This window comes from Triturus cristatus, chromosome 9 (assembly GCF_964204655.1).
Source record: "Triturus cristatus chromosome 9, aTriCri1.1, whole genome shotgun sequence".
NCBI lineage: Eukaryota > Metazoa > Chordata > Amphibia > Caudata > Salamandridae > Triturus > Triturus cristatus.
This window is the reverse complement of record NC_140592.1, coordinates 687,009,696-687,029,151: the sequence shown is the minus strand read 5'-3', so window position 1 is coordinate 687,029,151 and position 19,456 is coordinate 687,009,696. Positions and strand designations below refer to the sequence as shown.

At 43.1% G+C, this 19,456-nt stretch overlaps 2 protein-coding genes across 2 annotated transcripts in view; one reads left to right on the top strand and one right to left on the bottom strand.

The window, feature by feature from the left end:
* ACTMAP (actin maturation protease) overlaps positions 1-19,456 on the top strand; it is a 222,185-nt gene that overhangs the window by 25,233 nt on the left and 177,496 nt on the right. The window lies entirely within an intron of this gene.
* Positions 6,833-19,143, bottom strand: SNRPA (small nuclear ribonucleoprotein polypeptide A). The gene is made up of 7 exons (XM_085625777.1): positions 19,005-19,143; positions 16,655-16,743; positions 14,215-14,387; positions 11,242-11,400; positions 10,115-10,291; positions 9,250-9,335; positions 6,833-7,473 (listed from the first exon to the last, which is right to left on the bottom strand). Exons 2-7 carry the CDS (start codon positions 16,725-16,727, stop codon positions 7,314-7,316), a joined length of 828 nt encoding a protein of 275 aa, XP_085481903.1. The 5' UTR covers positions 16,728-16,743; positions 19,005-19,143; the 3' UTR covers positions 6,833-7,313.

The window sequence follows — 19,456 nt, the reverse complement described above, 5'->3', positions numbered from 1 at the left end:
TCCAGGAAGAAGGGATAGTATCTCTTCCTACCGCAACCCAACCCTTGGTTTATTGTAACGATTCCGAGCCCAACCGAGAATCCTTTTTAGGGCCTACTTATGATTCCTCACACCTTTTACGAGGACTTTCTGTTATGCCCCAGAGATATGCCTATTATGTTCCTTTCCATGCCCTCCTGCTTTGTACAGCAAAGTTTAAAAGTAGCCGGGGCTCGGGGGTCTTGATTATTCCTTCACTTGATCTATGAATACATTTCGCTAGCATTTATTTATTTAATGGGGTTTTGTCTATTTGCTCGAATTAGGCCCAAGGGGTGTTAACGCGATTTACCAGAAGTGGATTGTTAGGAATTTCAGCAGATAGAGCAAACCACAGAGAGAAAAATAAGATGCAAATGACACCTATCGTGTTGTGCGTGTGTGTATATATAGTTGTGTATGAATATCTACAGATACACACACAATACATATAAATGCAAAACCTGCAGATTTGGTACAATTTCTAGGATGCGTCACATACGTGATTAGAGTGTGGTACAACGAGCAGCATAAAAGGAAAGGAAGGAAGTTGAAGGAGCAAATGACGTTCAAATCGTAGTTGACAGAATCGCTGGAAGAGACGATATTTAACGGTTTTTGAAAGTAGAGCAGGAGTAGTAGTATGGATAACATTCCAGATTTTCGGAGTGCTGCCTGCCTCACGTCCTTCTTCCAGTGAAAGTCGGAAGCAGCTGCAGTGAGTTGTTTTTAGCGCCATGTAGCCTTTTCACCTTTTGAGCGTGTTTCAAACCACTAAATAATAACTTCGACTTTATACCTGAGTTCAGGGGGAACGGTACAAGAGTACTTGTAAATGTTTTCACAAATGAACAAAGGTCAGGGATCTTCTTACCTGTTGTTCTTACCGTACCTGTATGCGCAGGTACGGTATACTTAAACAAGCACTGGCAGAGCCCATTGGTCAGGTTTTGGCTGCGAGCCATTTAGCTTTGTCAAGGTTTGTTTTGTTAGGGTTTTTGGAAGCTGTAACACTTGCCATTAGGAAATTAAATCATTGTCTGATTTTTTTCCCCCAGAGCACAGATTGCCATAGTAGGCACATAAATAACAAAAAACATTACATTTCTAACAAAACCACAAATTATTGCCTGTAGCTCTGAAATTTTGGATATATGACAGAGCGATTGGTCTGTTGAGAGTGTGCACAAGAGTATCAGAGTTGCAAGTATAACAGAGTCTTTTAAGAATGGGAAAAGGGTGGCTTGTCTTACTTGTTAAAGAAAGTCAAAAAATGTAAAGAGCTACAGGCAATAATTTGTGGTTTTGTTAGAAATTGAATGTAATTGTTTAAAAAAAAGCTGTGGATTAAATCCAACGGAAAAAGTGGTTGTGGTGGCATTTGTTTTGTTCAATGCACTAGAAACAGAATCCGAAGTTAGTTGCAGCACTGGCGCTCTTCTTAGTTATTTAAGTACAGTAGGCTTGGCCTTGCTACATATGAGCCAAACCCTGTTTTTGGTATCATAGTAGGCACATGGCACTGGTACGCATGTGCCAGATGTTGCAGGTTTAGCTGGGCTGCCCTGCTTTTAGCCTTGGCTTCTGAGGCCTGTCAGGCTGTAATGCCACACCCCCCACTGACGTGGGAAGAGTTAGCAAATTAAATGCAGCCAGGCGCTGAAGGCCTTTGCTCCCCATTACTGTATGTCAATCAACGAAGGGACACCCATTTGCCACTGGGTCCCTCGAGATTGCACATAATTGGCGTCATCGGCAGTTACTGTAAACTGATTCACTTTTAATGTATAGTGCGAACTTGACCCGAAGGTATAGGAGCGTTTTACATGGACGCATTCATTTTTTGTAGGCATAGGGAGATTAAGGGATTTGGCTAGAATCACGGAATGTTGAGCAGATGCCAAGACTTGAACCCGCATCCCCAGTTCCAAGTCGGCAGCTCTGGTTGTTATGCCACATCCTTTCTTAAAGCTGTAATAGAGGTGAGTGGTGAGAAAGGATTACACAGTTCGTTCAAGTACTGCTATTTGTACCAAAGAATAGTGCTTCTTAATAGTACTGTAGTGAATAAACGTACACTGAAGATGGAATAACAGGGTTCATATGGTACAACCCTTGGTTTCCAGATCCAGGATTTAGCCACTACTGGGTCTCTGGGTCTTCACTGCCTGTGACTGCTAGGACGCGATGGTTTCTGTCTCTATCTCTGGCTTTGCACGCAAGCATTCTTAGAACTATGACTAGGTCACAACGTAATGAAGTCGGCAGCTCTGCCCGTTGGGCCACATCCTCTCACATCATCATTATTGCTGGTAGGAAGGCCAGATTTCCAAACATTAAAAACAGGACTTGTCACTGACACAGAAGTAGGAATAGGACCTGCTTTATTGCAATAGTATTTGCTGGCTGTAGATTTCACATCCTCAAAGTCCTCTTTCTCCACGGATTCTCTTGCTACCACCCGTGCCGATCAGCTCTCTACAGACCCTCTCTCACATGTATTTAATTTATTTTATTGCGATACTCATCCCATTGTAGGTTATCGAGCGCTTTACATCACACTTATTATGCAGAGCTAATGACTCATAAGTGTGCAAGTCAAGGTATTGGAAATGTTACACAAGACAATGATGACTCCTAGGTGACATTAAAAATGCTATACGTCTCGCCTTTCATTAAGTGAAAGCTATTTGCTTTGCTATACAATACCATTAGCAAAGCAAATGGCTTTAACTTATTATTCCGTTTTCCCGCGGTCTGGCCTGCGCGGCATTAACCCAGCTATTTGTCCTTTTGAATTCCCTCCTCCTCTCTGACAACTGTGCATGCTCTTGAACGCTGCTGCATTGGTAACTTTGCCCTGGTAATTGCCCTGTCATTTCCCGCTTCCTTAATCCCAATTTATGAACATTGCAATTGCAAAACCCCACCATATGCTTCTACCTCTTTCTCTTATCTTCCATTGCAGCCTTTTCCTTTCATTCCCTAGACTCCCTCACACTCCTGCAATCCCCCCCATGTGAACCCCCCCCCCTATTTTGCTCCAAAACCCCAAACTTACTCTTTGCCTTCCTTGAGCCTTCCCTCCCCGGGTGAATATGCAGATACCGTGTTTCCCTCCCCCCTTCCCCCCCCCTCCCCCAAATACCAAACTACTGTCACTTTAGTGCTACAACCTGTCTTCCAGTTTTACCGTGGCAACAAGTTTATATTCTCTTAACTGGAAAGATCCTTCTGCTAAATGCTGAAACCGCCTGCCTACTTGGTTATTGGAGCCTATGACTACCTGACTTCATAACATTGCAGTAAACATCATCAACGAAACCTCACTAATACATTAAAATCCTGTAATTCCCCCTCCCTTAAACTCCAGACTTGTGAACATTGCAATAATAAAACCCCGCCCTACGCTTCCACCTCTTTTCTTTCTTTTTCCATTCTGCCTTTTCCTTGCATTCCCCAATATCTCTCTCACGACCCAGCAAGCATCCCCAAGTCATCTACCCTAGTGTTGATCCAAAGCTATTGACATTGTAAATAACAATGACGTTTCTTTAAATGTTTTAAAAACTAAAACATAAACAAAAATAATGTCATGAGCAATGCCAATAGCTCTAACTTTAACAATGCCGAGACCATTGCATTGTAAATGCTTGTTAGTGTTGATGCAGGGTCAGGGAGCCATTTTCCCTACCCCTGGAACTTCTGTCTGAGGGCCTGAGACACAAAATGGTGGCCACCCATTGTCACCTGTGACATCATCAGAACCCACTGGAGATTTCTAGAACCTTCCGTAACATTCTGGAACCCTGTGACAGGGAGAGGCAGTTTAGAATGTTGGGAGGCCATCTCAGAGTGGCAGTTGGCATCTGACTAGAGAGGAGAGAGGACCAGTTCAGAAGGAGGTCGGAGTAAGGCAGCAGGGGTGGAAACCAGTGCTTGGAGTGGGGTCCAGAAACCCACCCTTGATGCTAGTCCCTACTGACCAAGCCCAGCCTAGAGCCCTGTGTGGGATCAAGATCAGAAAAACCATCTTAAGGACCTAAATATTGTGAAGAGGCCTTAAAGAAGAAGACCAGCAAGCTCCTGACCTGTTTAGCGGTGTCCTCCTGGAGTCCTGACGTCGAGAAGCCTGGAGACCTGAGGTGGAGAAGCGGCGCTGACAGAAAGCAGACGCCGTACCCGGAGCCGTCAGAGGTCGAGGTGAAGCGCGCCAGAGGTCGGGAGTGGAGATCGCACTCCGGAGACACCCGGAAGCGGGGAGACTGTGACCCTGCGACACCGGAAGGCGACATCGAGCCGAGGCCGCCCAGCGACACCGAGCCGAGGCCGCCCAGCGACACCGAACCGAGGCCGCCCAGCGACACCGAACCGAGGCCGCCCAGCGACACCGAACCGAGGCCGCCCAGCGACACCGAACCGAGGCCGCCCAGCGACACCGAACCGAGGCCGCCCAGCGACACCGAACCGAGGCCGCCCAGCGACACCGAACCGAGGCCGCCCAGCGACACCGAACCGAGGCCGCCCAGCGACACCGAACCGAGGCCGCCCAGCGACACCGAACAGAGGCCGCCCAGCGACACCGAACAGAGGCCGCCCAGCGACACCGAACAGAGGCCGCCCAGCGACACCGAACCGAGGCCGCCCAGCGACACCGAACCGAGGCCGCCCAGCGACACCGAACCGAGGCCGCCCAGCGACACCGAACCGAGGCCGCCCAGCGACACCGAACCGAGGCCGCCCAGCGACACCGAACCGAGGCCGCCCAGCGACACCGAACCGAGGCCGCCCAGCGACACCGAACCGAGGCCGCCCAGCGACACCGAACCGAGGCCGCCCAGCGACGTCGACCCGGCGCCGAGCGGAGCCGATCATCGTGAAAAGGGCAGTAAGTGGTAGAAAGGGCATCTGAGGCCCTGTGGAGCCCTAAAAGACCATTCTAGGGGCTAGAGGGGTGTTAGAACCAGCCTGGGAGTGCCAGGGGTGAACTGAGACTGGTGCAGTGACCTCTGTGAGGGGTTGTGTATTTTGTGAGAACCAGATCCTTAGGTTACCCTTATTCTACCTCAGTTCAGGCCCAGCCTTGACCAATCTAGGTGGGACACCCCCCATGTCATCCAAATAACCACAAGCCGTACTTGGGCAAAGTAAAACCAATCTACCTCAGGAAAGTGATGTGAACTGTAATTGTCATTAATTGTGTTATTTAAGTTATTGAAGGTGCTTTATTTATTGACTGTATTTGTTGTCTGACTATTTATTCCTGCATTGTATTTATTGTCTGACAGTATTTATTAGCCATTTGTATTTATTGCACCCCTATTTATTCCTTGCTTATTTATGACCTGATCCTATTTATTGAAACCCCACTGTGGTATTATTTATTTGACCTGCTATTTTCAAGAAAAGTCTTATGGTACTGTATTTATTTTATGAACCTTGCAACTGAAAATAAGATAAAGACAAACTACTTTCTTTCATGATTTTTACGGTGTAGTGTCGTTTTTGGAACGGATGAACGCATGGTTATTGTGAGGGTGTGACGTACGCTTAACACGGTGCCTGACCCCCGACCGCTCGAGCCAAGCTACCCTTGTGCTGGGAACCTGGTGACTGCTAACCCGGTTGCCCGGTTTCCAACACCCATACAATCCGAAAATAAGCTTATTTTGTCTGCACCATGTCACATCTTGCCAGCATTTTTCCTTCCATCCTCCTCCCCACCTATTTTCCCTCCCCCCCAAAAAAACTTGTTAAAAGACCATAGGACAAACAAACAGATTGCCTCATCACCCAATATACACATACTCAGGGCTCGAAAAATCCACTCTTCCACTTGCATTGTTGAGCAATATTTATTCAGGGCGGGCTATTTTTAGGGGCTACTCACCCTTTTTGGCTCGTTTAAAATCCTCTAACTTCAGGGAAGACAAACTGAAAGCAGAGCAAATGTGACAAGATAAGATTTAAAGGCATCTATATTGCTCACAAAGTGAAAGCACAATAAAAATGCAATTAAATCTTGTTATCTTGTCACATTTGCTGGCTGTCAGGGACAGGTCAAAAGTCAGCTTATCTTATTACTAAGCCTGGGCAAAGCACTACGCTAGCGTAGTTTGCGAACTTCGCACTACGCGAATTGCACGTAGCACAGTGCGAACACGCGTAGCGTAGTGCTGCGGTCATTTTTTGCTTGCAGTCCTCAACGGCAAGTTGGCGACCGCGAGCAAGCAAAATGACATCCCGGCGAGACTTTTTCTTAGTGCGAGATTCCCAACGCGAGGAGGTCAGGTTTCTCATTGCGAGTGGTCGCGCATGCTCGCGACGAGAAACTACCAGTTCGCGTTGAGAAAGCTGCCGCTCGAGTAAAAATCTACTCGAGCAGCAGAAAACTACAGCTCGCACTGTGCAAGATGCCATTTTCAATGATTGCACAGTGCCGGTTGCTTGTCCACACTGTGCAATCATTGAAAACGACATCTGGCACAGTGCGAACAAGGGACTACGCAGTTCGCGAAGTGCTACGCGTAGCTCGCATATTGCGAAGTGCACTTTGCGTAGCTTCGCGAAGTGCTACTTCGCGAACTACGCCCAGGGTTACTTATTACATTTATTTTTCTGTGACTTAAGTTAGTGGGTTCTGTAAAGTAAACTGAGTGACAATTGAACTGTGCAAAGAATGTTAAATTTTCAGGCGCTTTTCTAACACTGAAATAGCTATGTGAACAGTGCAGTAATCACAATCCAAAGGAGTGCACCGACGTTTATCAACCACGTCCTCCAGAAAGCCCAAAACAAAAATAAGCAAATGCAGTTTGTAAATGAAAACATTTATTTAACAGAAGCTCCAGGTGTAGTGTCTGGTTGGCAGACTCTGGGTGCAATGCTTAACCACAGTTTTAAAAAATAATTTACAGCTGCTTTCAACCACGCTAAACACTCGTACAAATACCGCAGAGTACACCGGGCAGGCGAGATTACACAATGGATTTCCTGGAATGAATCTTCGATGTGAGGGGCATGTTCAACAGAAACATTTGACAGGGAGAAATCAAGTCTGAATCTAGGTGGTTTCTAATTTTAACATGTGGGAGAGAAATGGATGCTAAAAAATTTCTTGACACAAAACTACGTAATCTGGGGAAACAAACTTACCTGACAAAACAAATTGTATCTAAAACAGTAGGTGCACGAGTGAGAGCTTTAAAATACAAGTCATTAACGGCTTGGACAATTAAGCCGAGTTGGAGCTTTTTTTCCCCCACAGGGAAGATTGTGGGGATCAATCAAGAACTTTACTTCTTGGCAAAGGAAATCTTCATGGCGTTGCTCTGGGTGATTTTGAAGCCCTGCAGTGCATCACGGGCCGCTGCAGACTGTACTTCATTATCGAACTCCACAAAGGCAATGTCGTGCCGGCCCGGTACCAAACGTACCTCCTTGAATCCAGGGAACCTGCAACAGAAAAAGGTTTTAGATTCCATAACATATCTTAATCTCAGACTGTCTTCACTCTTGTTTGCAACCAAGATTTAAGTGACACCAGCTTTTCTTTAATGAAAACAGCTGCACTTAGTAACTTGGCAGAAAACAAAACCCTATTCATTCATGCTTTACACACAATTGCTTTACAGAAGTTGGAACTCCTTGAAGATTCTCTTTCAATGCACAACCATTTGACATCTTGGGTAAAGCATCTCATGCCTGGTTTCTAAGGATAAGATGTAACCAGCTCATGCAGAAGTGGTCTAGTGAGGCACCAAGCAATGGGATACACTTCCACCGTAGGGGGTCATAAATATTGACGTTAAGACAACAGACTCATGTTTTGTCCACTGTTTGGCTGCCACCTTGCAATCCCACAGTATAGATCTGCAAGACTATTGTGTTCCATTAAGACAAAGTTTGTATCCTTGTGCATGTGTTGTTCAAACTTGTAGATAAGATGGATTCATTAACGCAAGATCTTTACTATTAGGGCATGTGCTCTAAGCTAATACATTGAGCCAATTGCTTCTTGCTATATATACCCATTCCATCTAGCCATCCCCATCTGTATAGCTCCATCTATATATAGCACATTATCAACAATTTGAGCCTACTGATCATGCTTCCTGAATATGCATTAAAGTAAGATTGGCAACTGAACGTTTTCAACATTAAAAGCACACAAATTGCAACTTGGGGAAGAAGGTTGTTAAATTGTGAATCGGAATACATTTGTCTGAAGCATCCCATTTAGTAAAAAGTGTTTGATGCATGCCCATATTAAAAAACCGTAATGGTAAAATCAATATTAAACCTTGATGGGTCACATGAGAATAAATTTGAGGGCCGGATATGAAAAAAAAAAGAGAAAAAAAAAAATCACAAGTGTCCCCACCAGCTACATTCTTGCACTAACGGAGATTTACGACTTTGGGAATTGACAACTTTACAGGAGGAAGCATGGAAACCCCAACTTCCAGCCCCTGTATGCAAGTTTGCGGAAAGGTGGTTATGCTGAGGGGCATAAGACCAGAACCCCCACTGCGAGAACCCAGACAGGCAACTCAAACTCCATATGGATTTAAACGTCATGACGCAATTATTTTCACGCCGCAACAGACACACAGGTCACCTACGGTGAAAATTCCAGACACATTCCAGTTGACACATTCTCCAGGTCAGGCAACTACCAGAGGCACCAGACAAGAGTCTGCAAGCCAGGTGGATGATTAAAGAGGCATTAAATGGAGTAAAGACTTTGGATTTTTTGTATTCTGCATGCGGACATTGTCTCTTTGGGATCCAGCACTTATTGCTTGACAAATTAAGCTCCGACCACAGCACAAAGTGGTAACATAAATAGCACATGTGCAGGATATAGATTTATATAAAAATAAAAAAAGGTAAAACACATTGTGTGGTTAATTATAAAACTGCAAGAAAGACTTGGCTGGCGACTGCTGTTAATTCAACATGGACGCAAATTAGTAGAATCTGCAGGAAACTAGAAAATTAACATATGCTAGCCAGGGTAATGGGAACAGTCATAGATATGGTAAAAGGGACTGAGGATGGGCTCTGCAAAGACAGTTTAACCCTGGGCAAGCAATCCTAATTACCAGCATTTATCAGAAAAGGATGCAAAGGAAAAAAATAAAAATAAAAAAAATAATCAATCATTATGCACACATACAACACCCAGATCGTGGATATTTAAAGGCTTCAATAAGGAAGAAAACTTACTGGTTGAAAAGCATAGAAAGCATTAGCTCGTTTGTTTCTTCAGGCAGGTTGGTAAGGAACAGAATGTGATTTGGTGGATTCTCAAGCTAGGAATAAAAAAAAAATTCAAGTTATTCAATTGTAGCCAAGTCAGTTTGTGCAGCGAGGAAGAGAAGACAGCGACACTCCATCGATTCTGTGAACAGTGGGTTTGACCAAAACGAACAGCTACATTGTATGGTCTTAACTTCCCACACCAATAGATTAGATTGAAATAATGTTTCAAATCACCCTTTTTTTCCCATATTCACATTAACCCACGTGATGGCATACATTTTAACAGACTCTTAGCTAACAAACTTGAGAACTTTCTGCTTCACACATCACATTGTACGATGAAAGGTAAATGTCATAACTGCAGGGTTTGAGTCAGTTCAACCGTTTGCAAGATTTCAGTCAATTCCACTGCAATAGAAATTTAAAACTAGGGCACAGTGCATTTAATGCCAGTCAGTTTAATGGTTCGATCTCTGTGCACGCGCGTTACCATTTACATACAGCTGAATGGCTTAACACTGCAACAAACCATCAAATTACCTTAAATAAAGTAGAATTAAGGTTAGTGATCGGCATAAGACAAATGCTTTAAGCTAAAGACGGTAAGGAGCCAACAGAAAGGCATGCAGCCCAAAACAGGAAACTCCCTACCACGATATTAGCGAGCATCTCATTCACCCTCGACCCAAGAAACTAATTTTCATGGCGTTTAATGCTCAAACTATTCTTGCGAACAAAATACTCTAACTAGGCTGCCAAGTTCACGGATAAACATTTTGCGAGCAGGAAAAATAAATTCTCTCAATTCAGCACACAAAGAAGCACTCACAGGCTGCATAAGCGGCATCTGGCCAGGCATCATTTGAGAAGGTGGAATGCCTCCAGGACCCATCTGCCCTGGGCCCATTCCTGCCATCATGCCAGATGGGTGCATGTACCCAGGCTGTCCTTGCATGTGCATCATCCGCGGAGTTTGTTGCATCGACTGCATTCCTGGTTGCATGCCCTGAAGAAGCAAAAATGCCACATTAGTTTTAGTAATCAGCAGGCTCAGGCTTTCACTTACAATAGCAGAGTGTATATTGCACCGATGGGTCGTATCCAGAGCTTAGCCACACGTTTCAGAAACCATTTTACAGTAGAACGATTTGCCACATTTTACTTAAAAAGGTTAATGCAGAAAACCTACTTTAACAGTACTATAAAGTGGAGAAACGGGGGACAAGCAATCCACACAGCAAAAACATAGTACATTCAACATGAAAAATAATAATTCCCCTCGTTCCTTGGCTTTTGCATCATTTAAAACTTTTAAGCTACTGAGCGCTTAAAGGCGTTCGTTTCGGCCTAGTTCACATAAATAACTCTTGGGTTAGATTGAATTCGCATGATCTGTATCCTTCAATGAGACACCATCATAGGAAAATCAATCTGATCACCCAGACAGATTTTGGGGGGGGGGGCTATTCTCCCCCCCCCCCCCAAGATATCCCGTCAGGTAAACTCAAAACTGCAGAACAAGTCTGCACAGGAGAATGAAAAGCACCAAGAAATAATACAACGATCCGTGCGCTATTAAAAAATAAATAAAATTAAAAAAAAAACACACACAACATGTGCACTCTTCAGTTTCAGGATTACAAACAGACCAGACAGCTCTTCTGTGTCAGCTATAAAATAAACGTAACTGTAAAACATTTGTCAGATTTTCCTAAACGTAATGGTTGAACAACAACAAGTTATAAGTTAGCATGTTGGGCTCAGTGGCTTCATAAACCACCAAAAAAATGCTGAATTCTACACCAAATCTCTCAAAACTTCAATGTGAGGGTACAAGTCACCTGCTGTTTTATTTTTGTTTATACACACACTTAATATAACCATCACAACAGTCAAGGATTTTCACCTAATTGCTGCATTCCCAGAAACAGATAGCCCAGAACGAGAGATACTCACAGGCGCTGGTCCAACAACCGTTTGCATCACTGGAGCAGCCTTTTTTATCGGGACTGGCTCTGGAGCTTTGGGTTTTTTCTTTTCCTTCTTCGCTCTTTCCACAAAGGTTCCTTTCATCTTGGCTATAATATCAGAGTCAATCTTTGAATACTGGATTCTCTGTAAGGCAGAACAGGTAGCATATTTCAGAATGTGAACTAGGCAGTCAATGGTTAGATTATTTTAATGGAAACGGACCTTGAAAGTGTGATGTATATACCAGACATAAGGTACAAAATAAAAAAATAGCCTTGTTCAAAGAATTCGTTCTTTAAAGCATCATATTTTCTTCACATATAACTATCTACGTTAATTCATTCAAAATGTGCATCTGAATTTAGTTCTGAATCACAAAGTAAAGAATCTGCTATGCGCAAGGGTAACAAATTGTACTAGTTTTCGCAGGACCAATAAATTCGACTCTTTTCAGAACATACTTTGGACATATCACGCTGATACGGTACGTGTATTCATTTGGGTTGTTCATGGGAAGTAAACCTAATGGAATTAAAGCAAATTTACACCAACCGGAATGAAATCACTTTAAATGAAATGCATCCAAATCAGCCCTACATTGTAGTCAGACTATACACAGCACGTACTTTGGACGATGCCTTTTTTCTCGAGACATACAACGATCCACGTGCAGAACATTGCCTTGAATTGGCGAAGAAGCGAAGTGTGCAGCACAAGGGCAGAGACAGGTTTCATTTGGAGCACCCCCACTCTTAATACAAATTCACTAGCCTTGAATGTTTTTCTGCATGTGTGCTTTGTGGGGAAATAAAGGCACTCTTCCCTGCTCACTCTCACGTCTCTTGGCACGAATGCCGTAACATGTTGACCTTCAAACTCGATGCCACTCCTTTTCTCATTCTTTGAATGGTGAAAGGCTGAGCAGAACCATTGGAATTATAACGTGGGACCAAGGAGGAACAGATTTGGAGTGTATGCATTAGTTCATTCAGCCACAAGACCTGCTATGCAATACAAGAAGAAACGCTTTAACAACTGGAAACGTGTCTGCTTTGCCAGATGATCGATCGGTGGTTTGAGTCAACTATGATAGGCCACTAGATTAGACCAAGACTGCAACCTATCAAATACATCACAATGAGCATGTAAGTCTTTGTATTCACGCAGTTTTTGTAAAACGTGCTAGGCAGTTTCAAACTATTTGAGAGTGGTGTACCATTTCTCTTTTCACTCCAACCATACTTCTAAATCCTCTTCTGACCATGAACTGAGTCATGGCAAGAATGAGGTAGGAAGCTTTATTAAAGAGTATCTTGCTGAGCCATATAATTATGGCCCAACTGCGGTTCCATGACCAGCGACGAGACAGCCGTACTGTGGCTCATATGCACAGAATGATTAATCTGCACCTCATGCTCATAACTAGGTGTAGATGAAGTTTGGCAATAGAAGCATTTGTGCAGGAGCATACCTACCCCTTTATTAAAACCGGAGCCAAGACATAAAAGTTGTGTGAATACAGAGACAGGGTTTGAAAGCCCTTAATAAATAAATATGTTTGTACATTATTCTCTTAGAGGGCAGGGAATGCCATATCAAACAGAGGAGGTTCCTCGAAGCAAGAGACGGTCAAGAGCAGATCCAATCAAAATCAAGGAGGTCCAGTGTGGTGGTAGGTGCCGAGTCAATGCTGAAGGAAAAGAGGTGCAATCTGTGAAAGGCTGGGCAAGCTATGCCCAATATCTGAAAGTGATAAGTCACTAATTATGGAGGATGTCCTTGAAAATGTGCACAGGACCCCATGTGAGGTTCCCAAAACTATCATCAGAAAGGCTACTCATCTGCAATCCTCAAAGTGGTGGTGGAAGAGAGATTTGAATCGAGTGAAATCCTGGTTAGTTTTTGCACCAAGTTTTCTATATTTTCAGATTTACGGATTCATTGGTCTATTAGGGAGTCACGTTCTTGTGAGCAAGTCAATTTAGAGGGTTTAAAAATGTTGCATTTATATTGTAAAGTCCTAGATAATTTGTGATCGATGTCTGTTCTCTGAACCTTTCGGATTGCCGCCATGAACAGATTTTAAAAGATCTCCTGCAAGATTTAAGCAATTATATCTCAGTTATCAGTCTACACGAAGGTCATGGGATATTGAGAACAGACGCAAGCCATTGTAGAGCTGTTGACCTGAAATTGCAGGATTGTCAGTTAAGGAAGCGCTAAACGGCAGGTGGGAGAATCCAACAGTTTCACTTTTCTAGCTGTTTTAGGCACTGGGGCTGTAGATTTTTCTACATGTGAAGGATTTAAGATTTTTTCATTTTTGTCATAGTATTAGCAACGTGACCTATGCTGGCAAATAGGAAGGGGGGGTGAGGGGGACTTCAAGTATATACCCCCGGATATACAATGCCAAGAGACTATTTGAAAGATTCTGTGCTTCCAGTTAGATAGAAATATATTGGGTTATTGGCAGTTCAATGCCAGGTTCGACAAATTTAAAGTTTTTATTCAAACACTTTCCACTGGTGGAGTTTTATTTCACCACAAACTAACCCTTACCAGGGTGCTTCTCCTTTCCTCTTAGGCAAACGGTTCTTTGTGGTGGTAAGGACAACCGAGTCAATCTCAATAATTGTATTTGATGCACTTCATGCTTTACATTTGTACAAGACACTGACTCAATTTGTCATTAGTGGGGGGGGGGGGGGAAGCCGGAAGAACGCGTTTGGTGTCAAAGTTTAAATTTAGCTTACAAATGTAGAACTAAAGCAATGGCAGCTAATACAGTGTGGTTCAATTTGGTAAATGAGACTGCCTGCAACGACCAGCACAATGTAGTGCATGTGGGACATTAAACTACATGAGATCTTTGATAAGATTCTACCAGTTAAGATCTTTAGGCACTGTCGCACACTTGCCAAAAATACAATGTTGGGGGGTGAAAAAGGTACTTACCATTGGCTTGTCATAGAATGGAAAGCCCTGCATGGAACGCAAAGCATTGGTGGCACTGCTGACTTCTTTAAAGATAACAAATGCTTGACCCCTCATCTTCAAACTTCGAGACACCAAAATATCCAAGATTTGGCCAAACTGAGAAAAAATAGCGTACAGCGATTTCTTCAGCTCTAGCAAAAGATTAAAAGCAATACAGCTGTTAAATAAACAATGTCAAATATAAGAGGTACCACAACCACATTTTATATTCCTGATCAATATATTCTCAAATATGCCTTAAAACCTCCTTACAAGTTCAGAATAAAGAACGAGATAGAACTTACCTAACACTTGGGTATGGCAGAACTTTCCGATTTTTAGGGCTGACTTTAGTTCAGCATGTTTATTAACTAGTGAAACAATGAAAGGTCGAAGGCTAGAATGGGTTGTTGTACTGTAGCTATTTGATTTCCCAATATGTTTCATCCATGTTGTACATCAGCGTGGCTGCTGTTCAGCATGGTATGGAATGTCAAAGTGAAGACTTATGGAGTGGCAGGACGGTGAGTGTTGTGGAGGGAGTGGAGCGCAAGGGAGTAAAGCAGTGGCTTTCAAATTTATTTATTTTTAATGCCGTGCCCTCCCAGTAGGACCCCCTCCAAACATTTTTCAAAATTATTCTATTAAACTATCAATGTTTAAATCTGTCTAGACTTAAACATTCCAGCTAAGTTTGATTACCGTTTTAAAAATGCCAGCAAATATGATTGTCAAACATACCATTCTGGTCAGGTAGGCCTTACTAAAGTGTAAAAGTATCCAGTCTGATTATAAGAATTAGGGGTAGGGGTTTTGAAACACCTTCTTCCAGCCAGGATATAAATGACGAAAGATGGTAGCAAAGGCCCAAAACAGAGGGGCTTACTGCGGCTCATTTTTTTCTTCTGAAAACAAAAGCACAGTTATCAACGTAATGCTTCTTTTAGTTTATAGAGCGCAATGGTGTTGAGTGGAGTAACATCCAGTGGGGTAGAGTGCAACGGTGAAGAGCAGTGTGGAGTTACATGGAAGAGTGCAGCCAGAGTATAGTGGCGAAAAAAGCAGTGGCGTAGGGTGCAGTGACAGAGCGCAATGGTGTAGAGGGGCATAGTGTGCAATGTTGTGTGCAGTGGTGTAGAGTGGCGCCGAGTTCGGTGGCAGAGTGCAAGTGGCATAGAGTGGTACAGAATAGAATTGACCGGCATGAAGAGCAGTGGCAGAGTATTGTAGCGTATGCTGACAGAGTACAGTGCTGCAGAGTAATTGGTGTAGAGTGTATTGGCTATAAGCAAAGTGGTGTTTACTGCACTGGTGTAAAGCGCAGTGAGAGTGCAGTGTGGCGGAGTAGAGTACAATGTGTTGCAGAGTTGTGTAGTGGATTAAAGTAGATTGGCATATAACAGTGGTGCAGAGTAGATTGTTTCACAGTATAGGGAGGATCATGGTAGAGTACAGATTAGAGTGGCATAGAACGATGTGGCAAAGTAGTATGCAGCAGGAAATGAAGGTGTGGAGTAAAGTGCAGGGACACACTGGGGTGTCGTGGAGTAAAGAGGTGTTGTGTGGAGTATGCATGGTGTGGTAGCGCACTGCCAATACATTTGCACATACAGTTTTACTGAGAAAAGTTATGGGCTACTCCTTGTTTTACAACTACTATCACATAGCAGGTGAAAGGACAAGATCCAGCGGAAAATTGTAAAAATCTGTTACACAATTCAAGTTCTGCACTATTTCAACCGAACCCCTATACAATGTTAAGGAACTAAATTAACATGTGGAAGAGCTTCTCAAACTATATATGTGTATGTAGAGCTACCGAATCGAGTTTAGAAAGGTGCAAGTTAAGTAGTCATGGTGAAATTATTCACTTCATGCTGCCTAAACATTCGAGACTGAAAACTAATTAGCATATTTGTACAGGAACTAAATAACTACGTTAATAACGTCCAACCAATATACTTAAAAAAAAGAAATGAAAGCATGTAGCTTTGTTGGTATGCTTCTTTCCAATGTATCCACACCAAGTACTTTAATTCTGGGATGAGAGGTCTCGAAAAAAAGGCCAATAATGAGCTGAATAACCATGAATGAAGTGAAAGAGGAGTTGGTTATGTTCCCACAGAATACTATATTTCGATGTCCTGTTCAACGGGCATGCTCTTTGAATGAGACGTAAAAATAAAATTAAAAAAAAAAAACACGAGCTGTAATGGGTCTATAAAACCGCAATCAACTTTTAAATCAATCATAACTATGCCACTTCCTCTGGAACTGTAATTTGATCGATATACTCACTGAATTAAATCTTTAAGCTCATCATTATACGTCTGTAAACCCGTTCAGAGACGACATACACTTTTATGACAATATTACAATCGCCGGTTTTCCTTTATGTCAGTACCCGAACCAAGCTTACCATCTTTCTTGATCTTCTCATTGAGGTTGTTGATGTAGATCGTATGATTAGGGCGAGCTTCTGGGACAGCCATTGCTTAATGGTATAGGCTTTTGGGAAAAATGAGAATCAAAAAAGTGTACATGTGAATACTAAGTAAAAACTAGTATTGATAAATTCAGTACTAACTGCCAGACACCCCCCCCCCCATACACACACAGACCGGAAAAGGTCAGTGTCGAGGGCAGACTCAGTGAGGTCTGATTAGTAGGTGGCTGCTCAGCAGGAGATGGACAGAGAAGATCAAGTGCCAACTAGATGGGATGAGATAACGTAGGTGCCCGTGGCACAGCAGTAGATGGAGGGACACAGACCTGATTGTATTGTAATTACATGTATATAGCGCTTACTACCCTTGACGAGGTGTCGAAGCGTTTTTTCAGCGAGTAGCACGCTACTCCGGTAACCATAGAGGATTAGTGTTGAATTAGTATAGTGAAACATGCAAGTAAATTTTAAGTGGTGGACAGGTTAGTCAGTTATTTGGATTCGGAAAGATAGAGAGAAAAAAAAAAAGTTTGTATTTATATAGCGCTTGTTACCCCTGATGGGTGTTGAAGCGCTTTTTTGGCTAGTAGGATGCTACTCCGGCACCCATAAAGGATTAGTGTTGAAAATTAGTATAGTGAAATATGAAGTAATTTGAGTGGTGGATAGGTTATTCAGTTATTTGGATAGAGAAGGGTAGGTTGCGGGATAGAAGAGGGAAAGAGGTTTGTATTTATATAGGGCTTGCTACCCCTTGAGGGGGTTTTGAAGCACTTTATTGGCGAGTAGCAACTACTCTGGAACCCATGAGGATTACTGTTGAATTAGTATGGCGAAACATGAAAGCAATTCGAGTGGTGGATAGATTAGTCAGTTATTTGGATTGAGAAGGGTTGGGACGGGAAAAGGGAAAACGGTTTGCATTTATATAGCGCTGGTAACTGTGATGGGGTATTGAAACGCTTTCTTGGGGAGTAAGTAGCACGCTACTCTGGAACCCATAAAGGATTAGTGGTGAATTAGTTAGTACAGTGGAATATGGAATTTGAGAAGTGAACGCGGTGGCGCAAAGCAGCATAAAAGTGGCAGAGTTGGTGGTCTGCAGGGGTTTCACCCCCTAACTATATTAGGAGCCGGGTACAAAAACTGTCCAGTATGGCCCTTTTCACTATGTGAAACTATAGACATAAATAAGAAAACAACTCTCCTTCAAACTGCTAATATGATAGTGCATGGTTTAATATTTTCAATACCCAGCCTGTCAGAAGATCAAACGGAATTGTCACATCTTTGTGCTGCGCCTCACTTTGGACCCCCTTTGGAATGCTGTGTGCATTGAAAAGAAAATTAAAAAAAGAACGCATTCACATTATCTGCCTGCGGTGTTCTGTGGCGCACAGAACAGAACTGCAGTCTGCACCCGAAGTAAACATTAGACACTGGTGTACTGCTACCCACAGCACAGATGCAATACTTTGATTACACATAAACCTCCGTCATATTAGATACACAGAAATATCGTCATACCGAGTTCCTAAACGTTTTCTTACACAGCGAAAACGAGAAGGAAAGATCTAGCATTATGGTCCAAGTGATCAGCCCCAGCCTGCGATACGAATTCTAAGCTATTTGCGCGTGGCCATTTGTTTGAACAAAGCTTCATTTGCAGGATTCTTTCTACCAGAAAAATCAGTTTTCATACTTCCAAAATACGGGCTGTTAAGGCTTCATTACAATAAGAGAGGGATTTCGAATAGATGGTTGAAAGAAAACAAAATACCGCAACTGTTCGGTTAACATTTCCAATTAAATTAGTCTATTCACTGCAAGGCCTCCCTCCCTTCACCCACATACAGTAAAGTCATGCAATCCACTGCATATTCCTCACCACTTGCAAACCTCTCCCACACACATTCACAGCCCTTTCTTTTTACTCACTATCAAGGACCCTAAACAACCACATGCAGATTCGCGCCAAACCAGGTTAAGCCACCTTCACGGCGCCGTGACCCCACCATCCACTTCAGGCCGATAGGTTCGCCCACTTGTTTTCAATACACACACACACACACACACACACACACACACACACACACACACACACACACGATATATTACAGCCCGTGTAGTTTGAATAAAGGAAAAAAAAATGTATAACGCATGGCTTTCTGAGCACCCACTTCCTCCAAGGCCGCGCCTGTATCCAATTAAACGTTAACCACCTCGCCCCCGTCTCTCAACTACAAAAGCCGACCCAACGTAGAACCAAGATCGCCTCACTCATTTATGGTTGGCCTGTGAAACACACTACGAAGGTACTCACCGAGCTTGACTCACACACAGGGCCTCCGACAACGATTTGAGATCCTCTCCAATGTAACTAGGCCGCAAGCTAGAACTACTCTGCGCCTGTGCAACGTCTGAACACCGGATATGCGCGAGCGAAACCCCGGAAGTGCCTCTTTCCAAACCTGTAGAATGCAGAGAAGAAAGACGTAGCGGAAAAAAGACAAGTGACTGAAAGGTAGCTGTCGAATATGACAACCATCTTGGAAGGGTCTCATTCCCGCGGTGAATTTGATAATCAAACTATTTACGTTTCTTAGACTGACCTTACTAATTTTCCAGTCTTATGCGTAAATACTACTGTTGTTCTCAACCTGCGAAGCCTTTTTCATTTTGCTATATCTGCGAGTTCATTATGTTTTATTATAGCGTCAAGCAGTACAATGCCATACAACTTTATAAAAATAGTTTTATATCCTGTTGGGCCTA